General features: G+C 44.6%; 1 protein-coding gene across 1 annotated transcript in view; it reads right to left on the bottom strand.

Annotated features, from left to right (window-relative positions):
* NCAM1 (neural cell adhesion molecule 1) overlaps nt 1-18,129 on the bottom strand; it is a 385,399-nt gene that overhangs the window by 43,960 nt on the left and 323,310 nt on the right. The window contains exons 13-14 of the mRNA XM_042957775.1: nt 17,616-17,782; nt 9,854-9,996 (exon numbers count right to left, since the gene is read on the bottom strand). Of these exons, the coding sequence (XP_042813709.1) occupies nt 9,854-9,996; nt 17,616-17,782 (310 nt within the window). The remainder of the gene's footprint in view (nt 1-9,853; nt 9,997-17,615; nt 17,783-18,129) is intronic.

The following is an 18,129-nucleotide window of genomic DNA, read 5'->3' as shown; positions in this document are numbered from 1 at the left end:
GGTACTGTAATATTTCCAAGGAGCCTTTGCCTTGACACTCTAAAATGGTTGCTGGCCTAGTCTGGGCATGTTGCCCAAGTTCAAATCCTCAAGAAAGTTGGTAATCTGAAGAAGGAGTCTTGCTCTTCATAGGCTGGGCTACACTCTTATCTCCAGCATATGCTATTCTGTGGACATGGACAGGTGAGTGTTCTGCATATGGCATCTGTCATCCATGGGGTTGAGCCTTTAGGGAATCGAACACCTGCTTCAGATTCTTTTGACATGCTGGTTTGGAAGCCTGGGACTCAGAACTGCAATGTCATACAGCAGCCAGTTTAGGCAGCTCAAAAGGAAGGTCCCATTGGCCTTGTGGGGCAGTCTCCACAGATCTGCCCATCACTAATGGACCTAATCCTTCTCAGGCATTTAAGCCCCACTGAAGTTCTCATATCTGGAAGTTGGAATACCACTGCTGGCAAGGAGGCAGAGTGCTGAACAAAATCATCACTGCCTACCTCTGCGAGGGCCACCCCACTCTCAGAGGAATGCCCAGATGCCCATAGCTCTCAACTCCACCTGAACCATAAGTCTGCCAGGCTAAGTGGTTGAGGAGATGCCACACATTAGTGAGAGATGACAACAGACAGATGTGGAGCACTTGGCTAGTAAGCCTTGAGACATCCGGTTTGCTGAAGATACTGGGTCCTCGGACCCCCCTATCTTGTGGGCTGACAGGGTTGTCCCAATATTCCCGAGTGGTGACTCCCATGAGCCATATAAATTTTAACCCAGCAGATCTAGTGTCATCGAAAGCATGAAGCCACACCAGCAAGTATCTCTAAAGAGCTGACCTGATCTGCTTGTCACTTCTGTCTGTCCCCAACAGAGCAGGACAAAGGCAGAAAGGATTTGAGGTCTACCCCGCCCTGCCCCGCCCCACCCTTTTGGTTATATCAGTGAGAACACAGGTTCAGCTGCTAGTGATACCAGCCAGTGGCTGAGCAATGACTGTTTGTCATAGAGGCACAGCTTGTCCTGGGCCCAGCACCCACAAACATGGAAAACTGACCGGATCTTTGGGAAGTCAAGAGAATATTTCCACAATAGAAGAAATATTGCAGCAAAAGATGAAAAGAGAGTCGCGGAACTAAGAGTAGGACAGTAACAAATCACAATGAAACAGGGCATGAGCAGTCTTTACTCAGAATATTCTAGAAAAAGGTTGAAGAGAAGCTTGGGAAGTGGTTTCATTGACAGCTATACTCTTCCCCCCTTCTATGTGTTCTAAATTTCTCTGGAAAAATTTTCTCCTTTAATGTTGTCAACAGACCAGTAGACAGCCCTCTACAGAGAATTCTTATTTTGCAGTGGCTCGCGACAGGATTGATGATGGGAATTTGCCAGGTGCCCAGTTCTCCCTCCAAGGGGAAGCGGATAGACTCCAGTGCAATTAGACTGTTTCCCTCTGAAATGTTTGACTCTCACACAGGGACAAAGTCAGGGACTGCTACCCACAAGCCATCCAGACCAGGAGTCATGCTGATAAAGTCCAGGCTTGCAGAGGAAGCAGATGATCTCTGGGCAAGAAGGGAAAAACACCTGTGACAAGAAAACCCTGTTTTGCAAAAACAGCATGAAGGGCCATCACAACTATACTTCTCATCAGAACATTTTTGTGTCCCTTCTTCTAGGTAAAAGTGCTAATTCTCAGAGCTTACAGAATGAAACTGGCCATAACCCAGTAACCTTCTTTGGAGCTCATCTGGACTTATGGTCTTCATCTCTGAATGAGACAAACAGGAGGAAATTCTGAGCCCCAGGGATGGCACTCACTTGAAAGTCAATTATGTCCAAAGTGAGATACTCAAGATAAGGATACTTCTGGAAAACGGAAGTGAGTTGTCTGCTTTCCAGGGAGTAAACCTAGGATTTCCACTTATAATAATAATTCTCTTAACCTCCCTTAACGCTCCCTGATAAATCTCACGTCCCCCTCCAGCCAGGTCTAAATCAGAATGACAGGGGAAGATGTAGAAGGTCAAATAGAATGAGATCTGTAGTTACTGAGGAGTGGCTGATAATTAACCCCTCTTCTCTCCTGTCCCCAATCCCAATGGGTCTGTGACTTTGGGGCAATAAAACAGCCAGGGACAGCACTAAGTGATCCCTGTGCCACAGGAGGGAGGCATTTCAGCGAGACGAGCACCTGACTATGGTCCCCCATGACATGGAAGAAGGTAGGAAACAAAGACAGCTTATTGTACACTGGATTTGATCACGGCAGTGTGTTCATGTGTAGAAACTAGGATCAGTGCCCGGGGATGGGCAGTCAACTCTTCAATACTAAACAGCATTAAATATTTACAGCCACGATCTGAACACATGAGTTATGTGTTCCGAATAATTATCATTTCTGAAAACTAAGAGGAAAGAGTTACCTAATTAAAACACAGTGTATAGGATTGCCATATTCGACATTTATAGTATTAAAATATCAAAGTTTCCTCTGGAGAAGAGACAAAAGCTATTTTTTAAAAAATATTTATGGATTCGATCCTTGAACCTCATTCAAAGCATACTAGTTTTTATTTTGCTATCTTTCACTTACACGAATCACTGAAAGAAAGATAGGCCTGATTGTAACTAGGGTCTTGAGTGTGTAACATTAAAATCTAAAGATTAATATTTAGCTTTAGTTTTCAAACAAGGTCCCACATTACCCAAATGGAAGGAAGCAGTCAGAGAAATCTCAAAGGCTAAACGCTAATGACTTCTAAAACCATTTGTGCCAAATCATGCAAACCTCATAAATTTAATTCTCTATGAAAGTAACATAGGTATGCTTAGCAATTTGGGGAAACCAAGGAGAGATGTCATCTGCATTGCTGTGACATGAAATGGGATGTGATCATTTACCAGGACCGATCATTCTAGAATAAAGCGAGCAACAAGATGAGTTGAGCTGGAAAGGGCTGAGTGGGTTTTTAGACACTAACTCTGTGACTTTATGACCCAAAGCCACATCAACCAGGTGAGAGGCAAAAAAAAAAAAAAAAAAAAAAAAAATCTCATCATTTCAAAATGCCTGGCCTGGGAATTGGAGCGATTTATTTCTGTAAGTATAATTACCTGGAGGTGATTTTACCAGCACCAGCAAGAGAATAAGATCCAATTTTAAGAAGTAATAAGGATTTGTTCATCCACTCCCAACACAGCTTGCTTGCTCATCCTAAGACACTATTGCCAAGTAACGTCTACCACTATTGACCTATTCTTTAATCTAACTAGATGACTAATTAGTTTAGCATGTCTGGTTATTAAACTGTAATGGCGAGTTAAACTGCGATGCTTTCGAAACTAAAGACTGGCTAGTGGTCAGGTAAGCTATACCTCCTGCTTCTCCGGTCGAGTCCACGAAGCCTGGAGAGAACAAGATATAAAACACAACAAGAAAGCAGTAAAATTTTACAACATGTTGCTTCAGAGAATTGATGTATCACACTGCATTCCGTGCACATGCAGCTTCTTTTCAACTCAGAACTTTTTCCAAGGCTCACTTTCAATGGTGTGTTTATTACCCAACTGAATTTAGGGTTTAGCTTATGGTAAGCTTTCCCCACCCCCTTATGCACATTAAGATGTATAATTCAAAGGAGAAGGCTTTCCTAATCTTTGGTAGACATACACAGGGGTACCAGCAGACACAGCAGACTGCTCCTGTTCCAGAACATCTTGAATATTTCTCGTAGTTATTTCATGTCGCTATTAGTTCTGACTATAAAGTCTAGAGATACTCATAGAGTATGTTTCCTCCTTTGGATTCTATTAGACAGCTTATCACAAAAATACGAATGCCATTTTGTGCTCATGCATTTTATAATTCATTGCATGCATCCTATTAAAAATCACGTTTATATTTTCTAAAAAGGAACTAAAAAAGGAGCAGAGAGGTACATTAGGAGTGGTTAAGTATGAAGTGCTTAAAGTTGTTGATCAGGAAACTTCCAGGACACCAAATTCTGAGTGCTGAGGCAGGCTCCAGTCAGTTCTCAGGGGCAGAGGAATGCCCGGATGGCATGCAGGCTCAAGCGTGCACCATCGACATCAAACAGAGGAGGGAGTCAGCTCAGAAGCATAGAGGTTTGGGTGTCTTCCTACCCACGTCTGCATATTTTATATCTGGCACTCTGGGAACTCCTACACTTAGAGTTTTTCCGTTTTCATACTGGGTTTCAAAAACACCCTACCTGCAGTTGTTCTTTTTATTAAATGGCATGACTGCCTGGTTGTCCCTGATGTTCAGATGGAAAAAGGAGAGAACAGATACCAGAGACAAGGCAATGCAATCCAGGAGATGCAAATGGTTAGCAAACATTTAGTAGGAGTCCACTAAATGCAGAGAGCTTTTGTGAGAAATGAGGATGGAGAGGTTGGATTATGTCACGTGATGCTGGAATGAAGAAAAAAGTGAGGACAGAGGACCATGCACCATGTGTCGGTGTGCCAGCATGTCAAATGTGGCCGCCAATGAGAAGCTTGTCTGTCACATGCCAGGGCTGCATGAATCAAGACTTTTTTAAAGGGCTATCTCATATGGAGTTACTTGTTTTTCAAATCTGATCCTTCTTGTACCTCTCCCAAATCACTAGGGTTTTGTGTCGTTGAGAAGTAGTTGCTAGTAACACAACGCCTCCACTAGCCTGACGACATGCCTGTGTGCCCGATGGGAGTGGTAGGATATGCCTTGGCCCTGATAATTTGGTGATGGTGTGTAGTTCACTTTAAGACAATCTGATGTGCAAATATACACACATAAGACAAATTAGGATATGATTAGCCATGCTCCAGAAATTTTAAGTTCCAGGTCCTTTTAATATTCACGTTTTATTACCTCACATACGAGTCTGCAGGAATATGTACAGTGAAGCATCCCTACACTTAGCCTAAAGTAGACCCTGCTATACCTCTGCCCACACCCTGAATATGCCAGACTCTAATTGCTTATCATAGGCACCTTTTCCAGTGTTTATACGTGGGCACCTGGTTTGCATTAATGAGGAATTCTCCCCGGTGACAGAAAGATCCAGTTTTCAGTGAATCCAGAATTTCAAAGGTCTCTCTTATTTGTGGGATTTGTGGGATACTCTGTCAGCTAAAGACTCGAGGTTCAGGAAGTTCCATTTTTTTCTACCTGTTCTGAACTCAACTCTTTGCCCCTCTTCTTTTCCTTAAATATTAAGGCTTCGTATACATTTCTTTACCAGTCATTTCAAAGGCATGTTCAAATAAGAGGTTCAAATACGCACACAGAGAACGTGTTCTGATAGTGACCGATTGTGCAAATCATCACCCAGAGGTCTCGCTCAGTATGTAAATGGTACCTGGAAGTTAGCCCCACTCACTCACATACCTGGCAATATTTAAAATGAGTCTTGGTAGTATGAGCAATGAAATGATGTGGATGTGCAAACTTTCTTTGTACCTGCATTATCACAATGTCCTCCAGACACATTGATCAAACTGACCCATTATGATGTTCAAATATGGTTTGTTTCAAGGGTTTTTTTTTGTTTGTTTGTATTTGTTTGTTTTGGGCCAACATAATGGAGATTAAGAAATGGATTAACTTTCAGACAGGTGATCTACCCTAACGATCTTAATGACCCAAATGTAGCCTACCTGTTATCAGTTGTTGAGCAAAACCAACTCAACTAGCTGAAGCTTAGCAGACTGATAGTAATCGGTCTTGAAGGAGTGATTGGACTGAACCCAGAGATGCGATCAGATAGATTTTGACAATCAGGCTCAGTGTACTGGCTTTTGCTTGTTTCCCCCACCCCTTCTTTCTCTTCTTCTTCTTTTTTTAATGAAGAGGAACATCAGTTTTCCATTAGAAAGTTACTAACTCTGTGCCTATGGTTGAAAGCCTTTTCTCTCCTCTTAAGAAGGGTAATACTAGACAAACACTAGACTTAACTGGCAATGAATCAAAAGACCAAGTTGCTGTAATTAGCTTATATTGTAACCAGTTTTATTAAAGAAATCATTGAGGGGCACTTGGGTGGCTCAGTTGGTTAAGCATCCAACTTCAGCTCAGGTCATGATCTCACAGTTTTTGAGTTCAAGCCCCATTGTGAGTCCCAGCCCCACGTCAGGCTCTGTGCTGACAGCTTGTTCAGAGCCTGGAGCCTGCTTCGGGTTCTATCTCCCTTTCTCTCTGCCCCTGCCCCACTCACACTCTGTCTCTGCCTCTCTCAAAAATAAATAAACATTCAAAAAAATAAAAAAAAAAAAGGAAATCATTGAACCTTCCACAAAAGTCCTCAAAATCATGAGGAGCACCATGATATTGGATGCTCTGCCTTCCAAGCCAGTGACCCAAAGGAAGGCCCTGGTAGCACTCTAAGGACTTTGCACGTGACCTTGTCCGAGTCAACATTTTTATCAGAGACTTAGACCAAGACATTTCAAGTAAGTGTTCAAACAAGGTTGGAGCCAATAGCTAATACAGATACTGGATGACAGCTGCATGGGGAAGGCTACTGAACTGCTTGCCTTTGGGCCTTGTGAAGGAAGTGGGGTCACCACTGAGTGTTAGACCTCATTACTTTAAAAATACGTGAATAGAACAGGGGGGCCCCTGAGGCTCGAAATGCCCTAGACCTACAGACCTTTAAGGACAGTTCTGATAAAAGCCAGACTTGCCTGGTTAGAAGGATGGACTGAAATGGTTCTCAAGCCAGAAAGAGTTTGTATGGGTGGCATTTTTGGTAATCGAGGTGATTAGAGGTGGCTACTGGCATCTAGAAGGAAGGGAGCTATTGGTACTGAGTTTCTGGCCATGCACAGGACCATCCCAGTGAAGGAAGTGCCTTCCCAAAGTGCCACTGATACCACTGAGAAACATGGGGTTGCAATAAACAAAACACAACTTTTAGCAGAAATAAATATAATATTCTGCATTTTAGGTGAAGCAACCAATTGCATATGAGCAGGATAAGGGGCTATGTGGCTTAAATGCTGTTCAGATAAAAAAGAGCTGAGAATTTTAGTTGACCCCAAGCTCCACATGAGGCAACACAATGAGGAAACCGCTGCAGGGGCCAATGCAACTTTAACTGCATGGTGGTGTCCAGATCAAGGGAGTCAGAGCTGCACGGAAGACTGCATTAGTTACACTAGGCACCATAAAACTTCAGGGGAGTGTCACTGGACTGGGACCACTGGGACCACTAGAAAGCACAAGGCGGGGAACCCATGACCCCAGAAATGAGGAAGACCACTGAGTGTGTTTAAGGGAAGAAGAGTGGAGAATCCAAGAGCCCTCACACAGGGCACTGAGTGGCAGAGGTGGGAAGACGGAGCGGAAGGGGCAAGGAAGCAGACCTTCCCGATCACCAGTGCTGGCCAGCTGTCTTGCAGAGGACGGTCGCCATCACCCTTCAGGGAGTGGCCATGGGGCTTTCTGGCAGATATGCTGGCAAGGGAGTGCCAGGTGAGACTAGACAACCTGGAATAGGGCCTCCCTTCCTGCCTTCTATGATTCCAGCATTTTGCACGGTCTAATTCTCAGGAGACTTCCTGGCCTCCGCGGTTAGACACAAGTGGCTATTTTTATCTGCTTAGTGTATCAGCCTGATTGTAAAAAGCCAACTGTTTTCTCTCACTTCTATGCTGCAGTGACTCTAATCATCTTGGTACCTGATTATATACGACACACCTTCAGGTGGAGGAGAACATGACGGGCCGCTGCCAGGTAAAAGTGAAATTTATTACCTGGAGTCCAACCGGCACCTGTAATAGGCCATCTTCGCTCTATTCATTACAAGCTATCCTCAGTGTAGGACAGAGAGCAAGCCTCTTTGATGTCAATATATAACTGATAGAAATGGCAACTTTTATATGCAGGGGTTCATTTAGGCAAGTGTGTTAATCTGGTGTCATCTCACTGGCTGGTCTGGAGGACTTGTTCTAATATCGATTCACTCATGCTCCAGTAATGTCACGTCAAGTAGACTTGAAGATAGTCTGTATGTAGTAAAAGGAACCACAATGCAATATATGTGGCTGGCCTTCCATAATTATCTCAGGTTGAGACCAGTGATCTACACTGATAACTGAATTATACAGTACCTACTTGGCCTGAGATGGTCTCTGTTGGATACCTTTGGTTTTACTACTTAGTAAGTATGAGTGTGTATTAGTGCCTGGTTATTTGTTCTCTTTCTGTAAAAATGAATTCACAGATAGAAGGCAGAAGTGACCACCTATTAAAGAACTTAGGGTAGGCACAAATCTTAACGGCCCTTCTGGTATAGCTTAGATGTTGAGCTATTCCTAGAAAAGACATTGAATTTAAAAGCATCATTCATCTGGGATAGATATTATTTCTGTCCTTTACTGTAGGTCAACGATATACACTGGTTCATTCTGGACAAATCTACTCACAAGCCTGATAGAGAAAAATCTGGTGAGCAGCAGCCCTGTGGTTTAAGCCCTGAAATGTACATTCAATCCATGTAACACACACGATGGGAGCTGAAATCTGAGCTTAGGGTTTAATTCCAATGTTGATAAAGAAAGTATCCAAGTAAACACCACATTTCCTAATCCGGTTGGTTTTCACAATATCGAACAGCATATGTGAGTCTCAAAAATACTTAGCAGTTCCTTGAGTTTTTGTTAAGTGGAATTCAACTGTGGAGGTAAAACTTGCAAAAAAAATAATGGGCTTTTTGGAACAGCAATTTCTATTCCTTTTGATTTAGTTTGCTTTCTATTAACAGGGCAGAAATCAGATCCTCAAATGCAAATCCCAAACGTGGCTCTGGCATTTCACACTATCTCTTTTTGACTTTATTTTAGTTTACCTCTCTAGGGATTTCCTTTAGGCAGGCAGAAGAGTGAAGATCTATCATTTTTGACATTCAGGTCAATAAGCAATCCATTATAAATGTTCTTTAAGGCTAAGGCCATTATTCCTGAATAGGTGACAAAATTTTGGCCAACTAAAATGAAGCCCATTACTAGAGGGTATATGAGAGGAGACTGGAGATGTGCCATAAGAGGCTTTAAGTTGCTCTGAAACCAAGCTGTTTCTTCCTCCTGCTTTTGGCCCACTCAGCAGCAAAGAGCTGCAATGACGTAAGGTTATCTAAATTTTTATATATTGTCAATAATAAAGATAGCTTTCCGGGGGCCTATAAATCTACATGCTTTAAAGCTAAATTTTCCCAGTCATTTCAATTTACCAAGAAGGTCACTGCCATGTGCTTAAACTCTCAGTGAATGTACTGTAGAACCCAGTGGAATAATCATCATGTAGAAACTGCTAATTATTTTTGCCTTCAGAACAAAATGATATCCAAATGTAACCGAAAATACAGGCAGACACAAAGGCAACCAAGCTTTTGTGCATATAGTGCATGTACAGCATGAGTCTACAAAACACAAGGAAAAGAATTAATAGGGCTCATTCTGATCCCCACTATTTCTGGGCGACACTTCCCTGGGTGTCCCCTGTGATGATGGTAGGAACAGCTGGGGCACCAGGATCTTGGCTTTTCCTCGCACCTCATAGCTCCATAATCCAAAATCACTACCCCCTTCCTCCCCAGAACGTCTAACTTGACCATGCCCACTAATATCACAACCCTGCAAATCTTTGCAAGAAACTGTGGTCCTTCCACTGTAAGGGGACACTGGTGAGGCCATAGCCAGGCAGGCTGGAGGATGGAGGCCACAGGACCTGGCATGGCCTCTGGTGTCTGCATCCTATCTTTGGGCTCATCGAAGAGAACGGGGCATGGGCAGACACAATCTGCTTGGAGCCTGCATCCCATGGCCCTGAAACTCTTGGGGGACATCATACCTTTTCTTCGCTGCTGATGTTTCGGGTAGAAGTCCTCCAGGTGATAGAGGGAATGGGGTCTCCTGAGGCTTCACAGGTAAGAGTGACTTGTTCCTCTAGTTCCATGGCAGTCTGGTTCTCTACATAAGTGATTTTGGGTTTTGCTGAAAAGACAAGACATGTTAATGAGTCTATCTGATCTTTGAGCTTTCTGGGTTTAAGTTACAACATGCACCCATTCAACGAAGGTTATGTGCTTACTAGGTGTTAAGAACCTATTCCAGGTGTTGTAGGAGATAAAGAATGGAATCCTCAAGGAGTGTGCAAATGGGCATACAACAACATTGATGTGATAGCCAGAGAAATAAGATCCCATAGAGTAAGAGTGCTAAGGGCAGTGGGTGGAGAAGGTGAGGGGCAGAGGAAGATCGCTCTTCTGGCTGGAACCTTCATGAGGGGAAAGTGTCCCGGCTGGGCCATGAGACTTTCAACACATGGAATTTTGGGATAGAGACAGTCATTCCAAGTGTAGAAACCTGCTTGACTGAAAGCAAAGAAGCGAGAACATGGGAAGAGGGCAGTGTGGCAGGAGCTGGTGTTTGTACATCACGGCAGGGGGAGGCGATGCTGGTCCCAGGCACAGGGATCATGACTGCCTGGCTAAAACACTTGCTTTGAATGATCTTGGGTGGCTGATGGAGGCCCACTGGCGGTGTTTGATCAGAGGAATGAAATGGCCATTTGTACTTCAAGAAGGTTAATCTAGAAAAACTCAAGATGATTTAGAATGGAGGAAAGCTTGAGGTGGGAAAACCAATTTGGAAGCTCTGGCCGTGCCCCAGATGTGGCTTAATACAGTCCCGAACTGGGTGGTCTGGGGTGGGGGACAGATGGGGAAGGTCAGCTTTGAGAGAGGTACTTAGAGCAGGTTTCACAGGAAGTGCCAAGGGAACAGAGGGCAAAGGAGGCATGGCAAGACACAAAAGAGGGGATGAGAAGGTGCTGACATGACTCTGAGCGTCTTGCTGGAGGGGGGAGTTGGGTTCGCATTGACTCCAGGAAGGAAATATGGCGAGTGATGGGTTAGGGGCTGTGGGGTGGGCTGGGATAGGAAGGAGATGAGATGGGTTCATTTTCCAAATGTTTTGGGTAATGCAAGAAAACACAAGGATTCGAAAGCTGAGTTAAATGTTAAAACATTAGAGAAAATTGACTTTTCCTGATTTAAAACAATTATACTCTGAAATTGCTAAACCTTCCATGGAAGAGAAAAGATAACACTACACAAATGTAACTTATTTCACTAATGGAGGAGAAAGACCAGGCTAGATATACAAACAAAAGAGAAATAAATCAAATTTACGGATAATTCTGGAAAGAACTGCATTTCCTTTACATTCACATTCATACGGTACCCCCAAGTAGGTTAATGAACTACTGCCTATATACATCCTACAAGTTGAGGTGCTCAATTTTGCTTTAATAAAGAGAAAGCATTGGCAAGGCTGTGCATTTTCTGTAGCAAATATCTGCTTCTATATAAAACTACCCCTATAGATCAAATATTCTGCCACAGTTAATCTGTACTAACCAGCCTGCTCGGCAAATCCTTTTTTGATGGCAAGCACATAGGCACATCTCAATCCAATGTGGCCAAATGATCACAAATTGGAATTGATGGAGTCCAGTTGAGTGAGGTTTTCCCCTTGGAAGGTTTTGTGTCTATCTGGATAAATAGGATTTTCCAGGTGGTCACAACTCATATTGAATGGACCAAGTGTTAAGTGTAGCTACCCAGGAGGTTTTACAAAGATAAAAGCTGAATTTCTACCCTGTTAAAATCACAGATTGAAGCGTGTTAAAAAATAAAATTCAGCCTAACGACTGAATTCACTGAACTGGACAGTTGTTTTGAAGTCTGGAGGCAGTATAGGAAGGCTGAATTTTGGCTTCTTGAAAGCTCGATGGATGTTGTGACCGAGACGGTGTTTGCTGGCCTTTTTCTGACCCCCTGAACTTGGTCCTGGCAGCAAAAGGTTAACAGAAGACAGACAAGGTATAGTTAACATCTATTAATGTTTGGTTTGGTGGGTTACAAAAGGTCCACTGTACACATCTTTAGAAAAAAGGAAAATGTATTCTTACTAAAAATATTATTAACAATAGCTAATTTCAGATGGTCTACAGAGGGCTGTTGGGAAGGAAGGCAAGCTTTTCACTGATGACTTAACCTCTCTGCACTACAGAAGCAAGGCTCTTGTGAGAAGTAATTGAAGGCTTAGAATATTGCCTTGGAGATAGGATACCAATATAATTTCCTGTCCAAATCAGGACACCCTTGAGTGGGAGAAGGGATTCTCTACATAACTACCTTGGGACAGTGGGCATCATCAGGCCAACGGGGACAGATGCAGGGTCATTTCCCTCTGCAACCCAGGATCTACAGGAATAGCTCCAGGTTTTATCTTCAGATGGTACTTGTACCATTTTAATTAATGTCTGTTGTGGGCCCTTGACTGTGGATCCCCATTTTATATTCCACCTGCTGCTATGGGAGTTAATGCCTCAGACTGTCCCATTGTACATCTCCCCATGGACCTCCCTGTGAGAACACCTGTCCTTGGGAGTTTTCCAAGCACACTGGCTCTCCTCTTCCAGCATGCCCATGGCTCTGCACCCCACCACTAAGGAGTGGTCTTGTCTATTCCCACTCCAATCCAGACTCCTACATCCCCAGCCCAAGGAGGGTTCTGGGGCCCTGCTTGTCTGAACAGAGAGGCTGGGCATGACCAGGCGCACCTTCCTTCAGGCTTTATACTGTGTGGTAACTCACAAGGGCTGTTTTGGTCCTAAGGGGTCAGTGAAGCAAACCCATTGGTGAACTGGCCTCAGCCCACGGCAGCATGAGGCCTCAAGAGCATTCATGCGAGCATAATAGGAATATGAGGAGACAAAAATACTTTTTTAGAAGGGCCCATGGGGAGAAAAGCAATGGAAATTCACTGCCAAATTTAAAGACAGGTAGGATGTAACTACTTAGTAAAAAGAGCTTCTGACTGATAACTAGGGCAAGGCATGCTAGAACGTGCCCCTTTCTTAGGAAAAAATGATGTCAGTAAGGTACAATTACGGCAGTGTCTAATTTAGATATGCTCCATACATACTAATTGCCTTCCCTTCTGGAATCAGGGGAGTTCTGCGTGCTTCTCTACTGTCTAAGCTGTTGGTTTCTTTGCTCTTCTGCCCCACTACTGCCGACTCTGCTGCCAATGGGGAGCCTGTTCCCTCATTTCTCTCCTTAGTGCTGGTCCCATGGCAAACCAAGGGGAAGGAGAGGGATGGAGGAAAGAAGGATGGAGCCCTAACTAGCCACCTCCCCACCTTGGCCTTACTACCAATCCCCTAAACCAAGGGAGGCCAAAGGAGGAAGAAGAGGAGGTTAAGAATGTGAAATGGAGAGGGGAAGGGGTGTGTGCACGAGGCACCAGGTTACTCCAAAGAGGCAATGCAAACCCTCCCCTGGATATCATAGAGGAGGACTCCCATTTCGGATGGGGTCCCTAGGAGCCGGTGATTTGCTTACCTGTCTCTGCAGTCTGGCCACTTCTCGTCTATTTACTCTTCTGGACTAACATATGTTCTCCCAGTGCGATCTCGGGGAAGAAACTGTGTGTGTGTGTGTGTGTGTGTGTGTGGCACAGAACGAGAGATGCGTGGTGGGAGAGGCAGGCAGAATGACAAATGGTGCCTTGCCTCAGTTCCTGCATCCTACATTCCCTGCCTGGTTACCTCCTTCCCCAGACCTCCAGCTCTTTCCTCTACATTGGCCCCACGAGGCTCCTGACTTACTACCCACGCCTCCTTCCCAGGGCAGCTCCCGGCAGCAGAGAGGCCTGGAAGAGAAGCCAAGCTCTGTTCCTGACCAGCCAAGTTAGAAGGGAGTGTACTTCTACAGAGAAACAATGTTGCCCATGGTGAGCAAGGCAGAGCGCCCACTAACTTCAGCATTCTGAATCATTCCATCTGCAATTCAGAGGCAGTATGTGTTGAGTTGAGTTTCACAGAGTAGTAACTCCCAAAGTAGTAACTTTGAGTAGTAGGGACCTCAAAGCCAACTGCCTGGGTTTGAATCCTGGCTCCTTGGGTAGGTCACTCATTTCTCTGTGCTCAGTTTCCTCATTGGTAAAGTAAGGACAATAATGAGATCTACCTCACAGGGTTGTGCTGAGGAATAAGAGTCAGTTTATAGACACAACTTCACACAGTGCTTGACATACTATAAGCACTTGCTTCGTGTTGGGTGTTATTACTACCTCCTGGGGCTAATATCTAAGAATTTCCCAAGACAAGTGATGGGTACACATTCCTGGACTCCTCCCCCTGCCATATACAATGTGCTTCATTCACATAAACTGCTATTCCTTCATTTATGCAAATTCTGGCACCTGAGATCTGCTAGGCACTGTCCTGGCAGCTGGGGGTTCACAGTCCCCATCTACAAGGAGCTCATATTCAACGTAACACGAGTCCTTCCTGCCTCTGTGCCTGTGTGTGTGTGGCCTGAGGTCCTTGCCCATGCCCGCTCCCTGCTTCACCCTGGAAGCCCTTGCTTGTGAAATAGCACACCATTTGTGAAAATCTCTCTGACTTCTGTCCCACAGGACCACACATCCTCTTTTTCTATGAAACACCATGCACATCACCATTATGAAGTCCTTACAATGGACTGTCATTAAAAATACCCGTGTTGGGAATATCCAATGGAAAAAAGACAGTCTCTTTAACAAATGGTGCTGGGAGAGCTGGACAGCAACACGCAGAAGAATGAAACTAGACCACTTTCTTACACCATTCACAAAAATAAACTCAAAATGGATAAAGGACCTGAATGAGAGACAGGAAACCATCAAAACACTAGAGGAGAAAGCAAGAAAAGACCTCTCTGACCTCAGCCGCAGCAATTTCTTACTTGACACATCCCCAAAGGCAAGGGAATTAAAAGCAAAAATGAACTGTTGGGACCTCATGAAGATAAAAAGCTTCTGCACTGCAAAGGAAACAATCAACAAAACTAAAAGGCAACCAACGGAATGGGAAAAGATATTTGCAAATGACATATCGGACAAAGGGCCAGTATCCAAAATCTATAAAGAGCTCACCAAACTCCACACCCAAAAAACAAATACTCCAATGAAGAAATGGGCAGAAAACATGAATAGACACTTCTCTAAAGAAGACATCCAGATGGCCAACAGGCACATGAAAAGATACTCAACGTCGCTCCTCATCAGGGAAATACAAATCAAAACCACACTCAGATATCACCTCACGCCAGTCAGAGTGGCCAAAATGAACAAATCAGGAGACTATAGATGCTGGAGAGGATGTGGAGAAACGGGAACCCTCTTGCACTGTTGGTGGGAACGCAAACTGGCGCAGCCGCTCTGGAAAACAGTGTGGAGGTGCCTCAAAAAATTAAAAATAGACCTACCCTATGACCCAGCAATAGCACTGCTAGGAATTTACCCAAGAGATACAGGAGTACTGATGCATAGGGGCACTTGTACCCCAATGTTTATAGCAGCACTCTCAACAATAGCCAAATTGTGGAAAGAGCCTAAATGTCCATCAACTGATGAATGCATAAAGAAATTGTGGTTTCTATACACAATGGAGTACTACGTGGCAATGAGAAAGAATGAAATCTGGCCTTTTGTAGCAATATGGATGGAACTGGAGAGTGTGATGCTAAGTGAAATAAGTCATAGAGAGAAAGACAGATACCATATGTTTTCACTCTTAGGTGGATCCTGAGAAACTTAACAGAAACCCATGGGGGAGGGGAAGGAAAAAAAAATGAGGTTAGAGTGGGAGAGAGCCAAAGCATAAGAGACTTTTAAAAACTGAGAACAAACTGAGGGTTGATGGGGGGGTGGGAGGGAGGGAAGGGTAGGTGATGGGCATTGAAGAGGGCATCTTTTGGGATGAGCACTGAGTGTTGTATGGAAACCAATTTGACAATAAATTTCATATATTAAAAAAATAAAATAAAATAAAATTCAAAAAAAAAAGAAAAAAAATATCAGTGTTGGTCATCAGTGTGAGTCCATGAGCCCATTGATAAAGACACAGAGCACGTTATTCATCCTCATAACCTTGGCAATGGCTAGGCCTATAGCAGACGCTCAAATGTTGTTGGCTGGCACTATTATAGTTTATATGCTTATGTGTTCCTCTCCCTCCTCGTGTCTCTCAGAGGGACATCAGACTTGTCTCTGTTGCCCCTCTATCCAGCAGCACTGACGTTCAGTAAATATTTGTTAAACGAAGGAATACATCAACAAAGGCATCTGTCTTTATACCATGGAAAGACTTGAAATGAGAATAATTGGGGAAGAGAATTAGAGAAAAAAACTATCAAGAATATTTTCCAAGACCATTATTAGCTTTCACTCTCCAGTATATCGGGTTGATATGAACCAAACTGATCACCTATTTCTAAACCCAATTGTCATTAATAGATAGGATTCACCTGTGATTAGCAGGTCTGATTGCAGACAAGCACTTGATGTTTCAAAGCTCTTTGTTTACAAACATGGATTGGTTCTCTCAATCAGGCTAAACAAGTGGGTCTCAGGCAGGTTCCCTGGGCCCACACAGTAGTGACCTGCGAGACGCCATGAACCAGAGCTGCCTATCTGGCATCTAGCAGCACCATCTACAGTGGACCAAAAACATGATCAGTGTTGACAGCCACTGGGCTAAGCATTTCTCTGCCACAAATTCTTTTTCCAAGGTCAGGTCAAAACACATTTCAGCTCTAAATGAATGGAAGCTAACTGAGTTTATGAAGACAGAGAGAGGAGAGATGTAGGGATGCTTCTCATGACTTTGATGGCACTGTTTCACACAGGCCAGGGAAAGAAACAAGGAGACACAGGCAGTCAGCCTGGGGATCACTGATATCACCAAGGGCCTTCACGAGCCCGGCACTGCTTGCAGTGGCAGAGATAGAGCAGGAGAGGAAAAGAAGAGCTGGCACTCTACCACCTTGGAGGTTACATCCCCAGTGGAGGTACGACTCAATCCCCAAAGCAAAGACGTAAATGAGACCAGTTCAGGTTTGATAAGTGTGGTGAAGAAGGTACAGTAAGATCAACAGAAGGGCTCGATGGAGGTGGGTGGGGTGTTAGTGGTGTGTCAGCCAAGGCAGTGCAGGAAGGATTCATCGAGAAGGTGGGTTGAGCTGAGATCTGAACGGTGCAGGAGAAGAAGGCGGCTCAGAGTAGATCTGGGGAAATGACACTCCAAGCGGAAGGAATATTGAGGGCAATGGCCCTAAGACAAGGAACAGGCTTGGTGTGTCTGAGCCGCAGAAGGAGGGCCTGAGGGGTTGGAGAGTGAGGAGCAAAGTGCAGGAAAGGTGAGGCTGCTCCGGAAGGCAGGGGCCAGCTCAGGTTTGGTCTGGATTTCATTCCGGTTGTAACGGGAAGCCATGGGAGAATCTTAAAGGAAGGATTGGCGCTTGAGGCCGTTCTGGCTGCTGTGGGGAGGGGCTGAAAGGGAGCACTGGTGGGGTGTGGGAGACCAGCTGGGAGCCTGTCTCACTGACCAGGGGAGGAGGCGGATGGCATGGAGTCGGGCTCAGGAGGGGCAGCTGGCAGACGCGGTTGCACTTGGAACAGATTCCGAGGCAGAGTGGACAGGGCCTTGCAGGTGGACTGGGCGTGCAGGGTCAGAGGAAGTGTGGCAGGGCAATGACCTTGACCCCAACTGTCCTTACCAAAGACTTTGAGGTGGATGGATGCATCCTGCTCTCCAGCCTTGTTCTCGGCGATGCACACGTACTCGGCCTCGTCGTTCTTATCCACCTTCCTGATGGTCAGCTCAGAACTGTCATCGCTGAAGACGTATTTGTCATCTTCTTCATTCTCTATCTGTTCCCCGTCCCTGATTGGTACAGACATGCAAAGTACCATGATTTTGACCACAGAGGTATGATGTTTATTTTTAATCAGTTTCCATAAAATGCAGATCGAGCCCATGGGGAAGACCCGGTCTTCACATACAGTCAACACACCAAACTGTACTTCGACATATGCCTTAGATTCCTCCACCCAAACCTCTGTTTCTGTCCAAGGGCTTACAAACTGCACCTACAAACATTCCAAAGAGGGCCTCCAAGGCCATGCCCTCTGGTTCTGTCCCACAAATGGAAAATGAAGGGATCTGACACACAAGGCAAGAGAAGCTTGCAGAAAAGGATCCATCCTACACCGGAGCTGATATTCCCAAGC

Source organism: Panthera tigris, chromosome D1 (genome assembly GCF_018350195.1).
Source record: "Panthera tigris isolate Pti1 chromosome D1, P.tigris_Pti1_mat1.1, whole genome shotgun sequence".
NCBI lineage: Eukaryota > Metazoa > Chordata > Mammalia > Carnivora > Felidae > Panthera > Panthera tigris.
This window is presented reverse-complemented; position numbering and strand designations above follow the sequence as displayed.